Source organism: Rutilus rutilus (assembly GCF_951802725.1).
Source record: "Rutilus rutilus genome assembly, chromosome: 25".
In the NCBI taxonomy this organism is placed as follows: Eukaryota; Metazoa; Chordata; class Actinopteri; order Cypriniformes; family Leuciscidae; genus Rutilus; species Rutilus rutilus.
This window is the reverse complement of record NC_140229.1, coordinates 4,969,527-4,981,473: the sequence shown is the minus strand read 5'-3', so window position 1 is coordinate 4,981,473 and position 11,947 is coordinate 4,969,527. Positions and strand designations below refer to the sequence as shown.

Below are 11,947 nucleotides of genomic sequence, written 5' to 3'. Positions count from 1 at the left end.
GAGCTGCTTTATAGTTTAATTGAACTCATTTCATAATTAACTGAACTGGTCAAAAAACACTTCATTTTTCTCATGATATCCAATGCACGTCACCTGATTTCTCAAAGAGTCTGAAAATGGTTTGAAAAAGGATTCGGTTTCTCTAAACCCCTCCTTTCCGAGAGCTACTCTGCTCTGATTGGTCAGACGACCTAGTCTGTTGTGGTTGGCCTATTCTGCTCTGATTGGTCAGACGGCCCAGTCTGTTGTGGTTGGCCTACTCTGCTCTGATTGGTCAGAAGGCCCAGTCTGTTGTTTGGTTTACTCAGCTCTGATTGGTCGGCCCAGTCTGTTGTGGTTGGCCTACTCTGCTCTGATTGGTCAGATGGCCCAGTCTGTTGTTTGGTTTACTCAGCTCTGATTGGTCGGCCCAGTCTGTTGTGGTTGGCCTACTCTGCTCTGATTGGTCAGACGGCCCAGTCTGTTGTTTGGCCTACTCTGCTCTGATTGGTCAGACGGCCCAGTCTGTTGTTTGGTCTACTCTGCTCTGATTGGTCAGACGGCCTAGTCTGTTGTTTGGTCTACTCTGCTCTGATTGGTCGGCCCAGTCTGTTGTGATTGGTTTACCGCCTACAGCGCGTGTCAAAACGAAAAGCCCATTACCATAGCTGAATTAAATTCCAGCATGAGTCCTCATCCTTTGGAAGTCTAACATCGCAGAAATTAGCGTCTTTTCTACATGACGACAACACGAGGGCGGGGCAAAGAAGACGTTGTTTGCGGGCAGCCAATGAAGAGCATAGGCTGGCATTATGCAAATTTGTTACATTGCTGTGTAGGTTTGTAACAAAAAGTGAGACTGGAATTTCTGATGACTCGTTTCGGCAGTTCAGAATCGATTCTTTCTTTTAGGAGAACGTAACTTTATTTGTTGTTTACTTTGACCTTTAAAACTTTGCAGACCTTTTACATTCACAAACAGCTTTATTACACATTGCTTAAAAGGTAATATTTGAACAAAAGCATAATAGAGTCACTTTAACTATTAAACCCACCTCTGTCCTTCAGGGTCGAGTGGAAGTTGAGGCTGGAAACGAGAATATGAAGTTTGAGGCCGGTCCTTTCTCTTATTACGGAGTCATGGCACTGAACACACCATGCCTGGGTGAGTATTTATTTATTACTTATTCACTAATCGAAGAGTGTGATATATTCCCACTTACAAGGTTACTCAATCCATAAATTAAAGTTTTGTCATAATTTACTCGCCCTCATGATGTTCCTTTTTTCTTCTTCTGCGCAACAAAAAATAAGATATTTTGAAAAATGTTGGAGCCTATGGACAAAAACACTCAGTTATCTTATCTTACTTTATGTTCTAGACTAGTGTGATTTAAATGATGACAGAATTATTATTGTATGACTGAACAATCTCTTTAAAGATGAAAACGGTCATCATTTACTCACCCTTATGCTGTCCCAAACCCGAATGAATTACAGAACAAGAACTGAGACGAGTTAAAGATGTTCCATGATCTTTTGGATGGAATATCAATAAATCTGGACTGAACTTTTCAAGTTTCATAAAGGATGCAAAAAGCGCCATATTATACAGCAATACTACGATAATTGCAAGAAACAGACTGAAATTATATGTGTAAATCAGGTTGATTTATGGTAAAGATGATGTGTCTGTTGATGTTTGCTGCTCCCCAGCCATAGATCAGTGGCCAGCGTTGTGTTTTTTTAGAGTCTCCCAGCGCAGACACAAGCACTTTGTCATGATCTGTCATTGTAAGTTTAGTCTGGCGTTACGTAATAACACTGACGCTGCCGGTAGGGGACTGTACGGACACATTTGACCGCAGGGACATCTGCTGGCCGAGTGTCACTATGTGTAATGATGCTGTCTGATTCTGTTCCTTCACCTCCAGCTGTGCCGCAGTCCATCCATGTGCCAAACGTCACATTTATGTGCTTAGCATGTGTCTGAATGTGTGCCTGCATGTGCTTTGAGAAACACTGTATAAGAGACCAAAGGTCATGTGACTGATCCATTGGCATTTTTACTTGTCCTCTGGTCCTTCCAAAGCCTGTATTTTATTCAAGCCTTGAAACCCAAAAGGAGATATTTAGCAGAATGTCCAAGCTGATTTTCTCATGCACAACGCTACTGGATGGTAATTTTTTTTTGCGATGAACAGACTTAAAATTAGCTTCCAAAACATTGCATGCAATAATTTGATGCAATTCAGCCCACTGTTGGCTAATTTAATTACATTTATAATAATTAAATAACGACTTAATTTTCGAGCTGTTACTCAAACAAAAATATTGTAAATATTGCGAATATATATATATATATATATATATATATATATATATTAAATATTGTGAAAGTGGTCCCATACATTGACTGAGGCTGCATTTATTTAATCAAAAATATATTAAAAATAACATTGTAAAATATATTATTACAATTTGAAATAACTATTTTCTATATTAATATATTTGAAGATGTATTTATTCCGGTGATGCAAAGCTGAATTTTCATCATCATTGTTTCAGTCTTCAGTGTCACATGATCCTTCAGAAATCATTCTAATATGCTGATTTGCTATTATCAATTGTTATATGTACTCTGTTATTATTAATAATGGTTATTTTTATTATCAATGTTGAAAACCGTTTTTGCTGCTTAGTATTTTTTTGTGGAAATTGTAAGAAAAAAAAATCATTATTCTTTGATGAATATAAAGTTCAAAAGAACAGCATTTATTTTAAATCGAAATCTTTTGTAACTTTATAAAGGTCTTTACTGTCATTTAATGTCCTTGCTGCATAAAAGTGTTCATTTCCATTTTTTCTACATTGCATATTTAGAATAAATCAGCATATTAGAATGATTTCTGAGGGATCATGTGACACTGAAGACTGGAGTAATGATGCTGAAAATTCAGCTTTGATCACAGGAATAAATGACATATTATAATCATGGAGTCCTTTCCTTGTACAGCTTGGACATTCTGCTAAATATCTACATTTGAGTTCCACTGAAGTCATGCAGGTTTGGAACGATAGCGACGAGTTTTAGGTGAAACATGCCTTTAATGTCACCCAGAAAATGTTTAACTTTGAAAAGCAAGACTAGTCGCATAAAATTACCCCTTCAAGGAAAATATAAAGTTCCCATAGTGCATCATAATGAGGGATCTTTACCTTCAGCAGCTGTCCACAGGATGTTAATGTGTGCTGTGTTTAAAGAGCTTCTCTGTCTCTCCTCTGCTCTGACTCCCCCGCCACCTCAGCTGTCACCCCCCCTCTCTCTCCTGCTGTGGTGTCGCCTCGTCCGCGCCGCCTTTCGCTTAAGAGGTTTTCTCTGTTCTCGCGTTTCCCAGGTAAAATCCCCTGCATGTGGGGGGCTAACTCAGCGATGAAGGGGAGCTAACATGGGGGTGGTGCGGGACAAGAACTAGTTTAAAATAAAATAAAATAACCTTTTATCATGCCATGAACCGGTGTCCAGCAAATTTCTATTTTATTTTATTTTTAAAAGCTCTGTTCCAAAAGCCTATTCAGCTATTTCAGTACTGCATTGATAGAAGATACAGTGCTATGCATAAGTTTAGACACCCATGCTAAAGTTGACTAAAAAGAGGAATAAAAAAATCATCTTTTGGAAATTGACCTTAATGCCTTAATTAAATAATTTGGAAAAATCCAACCTTTAAGGACACCAATTTTATTTGTGAATGAATAATGTATCGTAAATAAATAAATGTTCTTCCTTAAAATACAGGGTGCATAAGTTTGGACACCCCTATGTTAAATTCCCATAGAGGCAGGCAGATTTTTATTTTTAAGTATTTTTTTATTTTATATTTTTTTTAGGATACTATGCATCCTGATAAAGTTCCCTTGGCCTTTGGAATTAAAATAGCCCCACATCATCACATAGCCTTCACCATACCTAGAGATTGGCATGGGGTACTTTCCATAAGATCATCTCTCAATGCAAATCAAACTAGCTATTAGGCTAACTGAAATAAAACCATGCCAATCTCTAGGTATGGTGAAGGCTATGTGATGATGTGGGGCTATTTTAATTCCAAAGGCCAAGGGAACTTTATCAGGATGCATAGTATCCTGGATCCATGAAGTAACTGGCCTTTAAAAATAAAAATCTGCCTGCCTCTATGGGAATTTAACATAGGGGTGTCTTAAGGAAGAACATTTATTTATTTACGATGCATTATTCATTCACAAAGAAAATTGGTGTCCTTAAAGGTTGGATTTTTCCTAATTTTTTTAATTAAGACATTAAGTTTAGTTTCCAAAAGATGATTTTTTATTCCTCTTTTTAGTCAACTTTAGCATGGGTGTCTAAACTTATGCATAGCACTGTATATATATATATATATATATATATATATATATATATATATACATACATATATATACATATATATATATATATATATATATATATATATATATATATATATATATATAAAAATTATGAAACATTCACTATATTTTCAAATCAAGTTTGTGCTTGCATTCATTCAAGACATTAAAAAATTACGCAATTAGCCACAAGACAAGCAAGAACAAAACGTTTGACGCCATTGACTTCACACTTTGCGCAACAAGTCTTGAGGTGGAAGGCTTGAATGTGTGCAAGCATAATTGAGATTTGTGAGCTACAGCAGAGAATTTGAATAAATAATTTTGAATTCAAATCAAAAAAACATTTTTTACATTTTTCCTCACACGAATTTATCATTAGCATTCAAAAGAACTGACATAATAGTGTATGAACCACTTTTACTTTTTAGTCCTTTCAAGTTACAAACAGGATGTGACGATCACTATAAAAGTGTGAAAACATGCTGAATTTATGTAATACATATTCATACTATAGAGAGGCCTACTTAAGAGAGAATGCGATTTCAGACGCAGCCCTAGTTTTGATTTATTTGCTTAGCAACATAACTACTGTAAGCAGCATTAACTTACATGCGCAACATGGCATAAGACATATACACTGTACGTAGATGTAAATGACTGTTAGTAAAATGGAAGCTTGCTGGATAGTTGGTTCTGGCACTGACCTCATGAGTTCAATCTTTGGAGAGCTCTTCTTTTCTAACCACTAACACACTCACCCCGCTGCCCACATCACTTCCTGTCCATCACACCTGACCTCATGCATTTGAACACCACCCTGAAAATACAAAAGAAGTCCTGCCTTAGTATCAGAATATACCAGCACACGTGCTCTGCTTCTGACATGATCATTGAAGATTGGTTCATGACGTCATGATAAACCGGAAACGTCGTTGTTTGGATAAGATATACTTTATACAGTAAATTATACTACTATATGTAGTGTACAGGATCAATCATACTAAGTGTACGTAAGTGCAGTGCAGTCTTGCTACCATTAGCTAAAACTTAAACTGTTAATTGAAATAAATTAAACATTTAAGTAAAAGTTCTAAAATAATAAAAACTAAATAGACATTTAAAAAACGTCAAACGCACAACAAATACAAAAAAATCTTTAACTAAAACTAAAATGAAAACATAATAAAATACGAATTAATATATTATTAAACACTAAGATAATTTGGTGATGGGCTAATTTGTTTTTCTTCCATTGTTTACGTCCGTTCTCCTCAGGAACTGACCGTTAAGGCGTGGTTTGGGTTATTATGAATATTAATTACGTAAAGTGGTGTTTGCCCATCTAGTAGCGTGTTAGTTATTTTCTGAATAAAAATATTAAGATACTTTGACCAACCTGTACGTTCTCAGACGCTTCTGGCTGGAGTGCAATGTATAGTCGAATACTAAGGCAATTTTCCGATATCATCAATTCTCTGATATCGCTGTGATGATTGGTTCCGTCATGAATTTTAATCTCGTTCTCTTTGGTTACAGTCAGGTTACAGTTATTGACCTAACAACTACACCGAGAGCACGTGAGCGACACGATACGGAGATACTAGAACGATTCTATTATTATCTACAAACTTTGCATGTTTTGCAGTGTGGGTGATTTCATTGATTATAACAGGAGAGTTGTAGTTTATCACGTCGCGTCGCTCACAGAGTAAACAATATAGCCTAGCGCTTCAACGAATGTTAACTATGGCAAGCAGTTTTGACTTTTATTCAATTCAGTAGCCTATGAATTGATATCAACAATTACATTTTCACTAGTTAAAATGCAAATTCTAGATATCAGGAATTCGATTTCTACTAGTAACTGGTCATTTTTTATATCAGGAATTACATTTCCACTAACTAAATTTCATAATTGTTCAATATCAAGAATTCTTGACGTCTGTAATTGTATTTTATTTTATTTTAATATTGTAATTTCACATATCAGGTCAGATGTACAATTCTTACTTGTAAAATCAATAATTACGTGGTTACTATAGTAAAAATATAAATTCCTGATATCAATAACTTAATTGTCACTAGTTGAAATGTTACTTCTTGATATCTGTAAATGTATTTCAACATGCTACTACATTGTTATTTCTGGTATTTGATGTGTTTCTGATATCAATAATTAGCAGAGTAATTTCAGATATCTAAAATGGCATTCTTACTAGTAACAATCACGTTCATGATATCAAAAATTAACATTGTCGCTATAGTGACAATCAAATTATTGATATAAAAATAACTTTTAGTAGCAATTCAATTGTTGATTTCAAGAAAAGACATTTGCACTAGTAACCATATAGTTATTGATATCAAAAATAATGATTTTTACTAATAAGAATTGTATTTCTGATATGTGAAATTGGAATTTCAACTATTAAGAAATCAATTATTGATATCAACAACTGAATTTGAATGGCAGCCTATGGTGACATTTAACTAGTGAAAATACATTTACAGATATCAAGAATTAAAGTTTTTACTAGTTGAAATCTTATGCCTGATATCAAGAATTAGCATTTTAACTACTGAAAATAGAATTGTTGATTATCAAGAATTCATATCCTGCGAATGAATAAAAGTCAAAATGGCTTGCCATAGTTATTAACCCTGTTAACACAGAGAAAGATCTCCCATGCTTTTATTAGTACCCATGCGCTTCTGAGTCAATGGGATGAAGTGAAATGTTTGTGTGCTTTTATCCGCATCATTCAGCATTCATGTAATTATTTGTCGCAGTAAAACCTGTCAAACCAAGCTGAAGGTAGTTCATAACACCTCTAGATGGCGCTAGAGTGTTAATATTATTACAGTCAGAACATCTAGTGCTCATCACACATGGTTTTCTTTTGACAGTATAGGTCATCCAGGTTATATACATCCTCTTCTCTTTATAATCACATACTAATATAATACTTCCGTGTAGTATAGTAAAATCTATTGTTCTCCAATATAACTGAACTAATCCTGCTCATACACAAGTGCACGCTTTCGAAGCCTGAAACGACCATCCAATCATTTGCAATAGTCTTTCCATTCATTTCAAATGTCATATGAGTTTCTTTGTTTCTCCTTGTCAGTTGTTGTGCTTTTCCCTCTCATCGATGACATTATCTCACTGTTGTTGTGCCACATTTGTATTAGTGTGTATTTTCACTGAAACTGTTTCATCTGTGTCTGTGTGTGTGTATGTGTGTGTAAGCAGACGTGCCACGACATGAACTGATGGATTTCATGTGCATTCCAGAGTTTCGCTCGCCATCTCACGTAAGCGGTTTGAACCGCTCTGCGTCTCTGAGCTGCGCGGAGAGAGTGGATTCTCTGTCCATCGGCGGCAGTAGCAGTCAGCTCAATCACAGCCCCGTGGCACAGTACGTCCCTGATTTTAATGTGCGGGCCATCACTGACGTACAGTTTGTGAAGGTATGTCATGTCCATAAATGTTCTTGTGGCTTGTGAGCCGGTCTGCTCCTGAAATTTGAAGTCATGCTCCTGTGTATGACTTCAGAAGACATGGGTTGTATCAACTATTTATGCTGGTAGATCTTTAATTTGAGCTGTTTTTGTGTGTCTAATGGCAAATGGTAAGAGATATGCTTATCTGCATTATATCAGTCACCCTGGGGTGCGTTTCCCGAAAGCATCGTTGGCCAACTATGGTCGCAAGTTCATCGCAATGTCCATTGAACTCTATTGGTAACGACGGAACTTGCGACCATAGTTGGCCAACGATGCTTTCGAGAAACGCACCCCTGCTCTCTAGATTTTGGCATTAGCACATATTTGTTGGAACATTTTAGCAATGAGTGTGTACATCAGACACTACCGATTAAAGGTTGGGGATCGGTAATATTTTTAAATGTTTTTCAAAAGATGTCTCTTATGCTGCATTCATTTTTGAAAAATACAGTAAAAACTATAATATTATTAATATTATTAATATATAAATACGATTTAAATGTACTATATATATATACACACACACACACACACACTTTATATATATATATATATATATATGTATGTGTATGTATGTATGTATATATATATATATAATATATGTGTGTATATATATGTGCGTGAATGTGTATATATACATACATATAATTATTTTAATTTCTTTAATATTTAAAATATATATATTTATTTATATTCAAATATTTTGACCAGCCTGTCCAGTCTCAGATTTTTTTCAGCAGATATTCAGTGTATTGCAGTGCATCAAAGGGATGTGGTGATGAAGAAAATGTATTTCGATGCTTTTCCGTTCGCTTGCAAAACCTTTGCGTTCGCTTGCAAAACCTTTGCGCTCCTCCTTAGAAACTTTGTAGCCTGTGAACTCAAAGTTTCTCAGGGGAACGCAAAACATCTGCGAGAGACCACAAATGCATTGACACGTCATTTTTCCTCCCATCTCATATTTTTTTTCTCTTCATCATGTCCCTTTATGGCTATTACATAGTCCAAATACTAAGGTCATTTTCCAATATCATCGAAGTTGTCTGAGTGGTCATCAGCATGTCTATCCTTACTGACCAGCGACACAACATAAAAATACTATCGGTGTGTCCAAAATTGCGTTCAACATTTGAATTAGTGACCGTTAAAAAAGTATGTTCTAGATAGTATGCATGTGTGTAGTATGTATGAAATGCGAACGTACTACATCAGCCACGTTTTTGTATGCTATATAGTAGGGAAGTATTCAATTTCGCAGCATATATGTGTACATATATATATATTCATATATAAATATATAAATCTTTATATATATATATATATAAATCTATAGCTATATCAAGCTTCAAAAGTTCACAGATAATATATAAAGATTTATATATTTATATATATTTTTATATAAATATATATAAATATATAAATCTTTATATATTATCTGTGAACTTTTGAAGCTTGATTTGCAGTTTGGGTGACCTCACTGATTATAATGAAATCTACTTCATCACATTGCGTCAATCACAGAAAACTATTCAAATCTCGCACATGCTTGTATCCGTGACCATGTGAGGCATACAAAATTATTGTGCAATTATTATTATGACTGTTGAATACAGTTGTGCTGCTTGATATTTTTGTGGAAACCATGATACATTTTTTTTCAGGACCTTAGATGAAAGTTTATTAAAATTATTTGAAACAGAATCTTTTGTAACATTATAAATGTCTTTATTGTCATTTATGATCAATGTCATGCAACCTTGCTGAATAAAAGTACGGATACCTTTTTGATCCGTTTTTTTATTGTCTTTTTCAGATCACTCGTTCTCAGTACCAAAACGGCCTCCTGGCTTCAAAGCTGGACAGCACTCCTCAGTCCCCTGAAAGCAGCCATACGCGTCTGGATACCGGCCCTCTCCCGCCTCCTCCTACCCCTACCCCTGCCGTCAGCGTGAACCACACCACAGCGCCCACGGCTCCCAGAGAGAACGGGCCGGATGAGACCACCTCGCTGCTCAACGACAAGAACAGCCTGTCCAAACGCCAGCCGAGCCACGGCCACCCTCAAAACCAGTCGCACCTGAACACCAACGTCAACTCCAACTCCAGCCCCGCCCCCCATCCCCATGGCAACAGCAGCCCCGCCCCTCATCCCCACGGCAACAGCAGCCCGACGCCTTTCCCCAACCCTCACGCGCATCACGTGCACATGTTCACGCACGCGCACACCGAGAGCACCATTTGACGACACTAATCTGGGGCCCTTGCGGAGCTCCAGAGTTGAACGAATGCGATCGCACAAGCACATTTACACTTGACGATGTCTTTCTCAAAACCTGCTAGAAACTACACTACATCTATGGCCTGATCTCTCATTTCGAGGGGCCAAAGGTGTGTTATAGAACTCCAAAAAAAAAAGGTGCATCGTCTTCAATGTTGGACGTGATCTCACTGTGATTTTAGGGGCTGCGGGTTCGGTCCGACGTTGAAGTCTTTATGACAAGTTATGGTGACTTATGACCTGTGTTGCATGCTAATCATGTAGACATGTAATCACGTAGACACTATCTTAATGTTTTCTGTAAATTATGTTAATGCTACAAATATGCCCATTTATAGGCATTATACAATATTTCATCAGTATATAACAAAGTTATTGTACGATATGCACTTCTTATGATGTCTCTGACCCAGCAGCATACATTTGTGTGCTGTAGTTTTCTGAGATTATGAGCATAAGAGCACTTTGAGTCTCATAAGCTATTATCGGACTTGTTTGTGTACAACTAACCTTTCAGAGAGACTGGTCTAGTTTATTTGGTTATTTGCCAGCGTTACGAGTGGCTACGTGATGTAGCCGTGATGAAATTGTAGCTCTACGTGACAAACGTGAAGGAAAACTTTGTAAATATAGTTTGAAGATATGAAATTTGCTGACACAGATGTGGTTTGGAGAACCCCACGTGGTGACATTTATGGCAAAAAAAAAAACCATTGAGCTTTTACCACTGAAAAACCCAGACCTGTGATTATGAAATTCTAATTATGATAAAATAGTTTATTTAAAGATTAATGTATTTATTTTTTTTGTCTAAATTATGTATGTATATTTCATCAGTATTTTGTATAATCTTTTTTTTTTTTTTTTTTACCTAATTGTAATTCGTCCCCTGGATGAATCTCACAAGAGTTATATTTCACAACAACATTTATTCGAAGAAATAAAGCCTATATATACCATTAAGATTTTTTGCATGATGTTATGCGTTATTTTCATGACAGTTATAATGATTTTCTTGACAAATTCTCATTAGAGTACTTTTTCTAGAGGTTTTGTAGTTCTCATTCTCAATGATTCTCGTTAGAGTCGTATTTCTGTACTACAATTGTTCATTTTAATTTTTTTTATTTTTATTAAGTCAGTACAGCTAATGCACTCATAATGTAGAAATATTTTATTTTCTTCACTTCACAGTAATGAAATTACTAAGAAATATCAGAATGCAAAAAATCTTCATGGTCTTTATTAATTTTCATTTTGGGGTGAAATATGATCTGAAATTTTGTGAGATTTAAGGCCCACCAAGAACAATAACTATAACGATAATGTATAACGAAAAAGATAGTTCTAAAAATCATCCTAAATATAAAAGAATATCCACATAGTCCACACGGCACAGAAAAACAATATCGTTGGAATCACTTTCAGAACGATTTTCCCGCTGATGAACGATTAAAAACACTGACAGCCAATCAGAATCCATCCTGCTTTAAAGAGCGCGCGCATTTAAAGTGACAGACGACAAAACTGCAGCGCGCGCTTAGAATAAACAGAACGATATCGTCTGCTGGTAACTAATATAGTTATCGTTCTTGGTGTGAACTTCTTTATCTCAAAGGCTACTGTCCATTAAACAACTCAAATGCTGTTTCCACCAACATTCCTGTCCTCGGATACAGAGATGCTTAAACAGAATTCACTGTGAACTGAAGTGAAACCATACATTCATTCTCATACTTGTTTGTACACTATTGGATCTTCAGTATCTCT

At 35.9% G+C, this 11,947-nt stretch overlaps 1 protein-coding gene across 4 annotated transcripts in view; it reads left to right on the top strand.

The window, feature by feature from the left end:
- LOC311284653 (metal transporter CNNM4) overlaps window positions 1–11,142 on the top strand; it is a 23,738-nt gene extending 12,596 nt beyond the window's left edge. The window contains exons 5-8 of one of the 4 annotated variants that reach the window (XM_084399819.1): window positions 1,048–1,144; window positions 3,288–3,377; window positions 7,688–7,863; window positions 9,713–10,876. In XM_084399819.1, the coding sequence (XP_084255945.1) occupies window positions 1,048–1,144; window positions 3,288–3,377; window positions 7,688–7,863; window positions 9,713–10,141 (792 nt within the window). In that variant the 3' untranslated portion in view covers window positions 10,142–10,876. Of the gene's footprint in view, window positions 1–1,047; window positions 1,145–3,287; window positions 3,378–7,645; window positions 7,864–9,712 lie in introns of all 4 variants that reach the window. The other 3 variants (XM_084399818.1, XM_084399821.1, XM_084399820.1) reach the window with 3 other exon arrangements.
- Window positions 11,143–11,947: the final 805 nt, after the last annotated feature.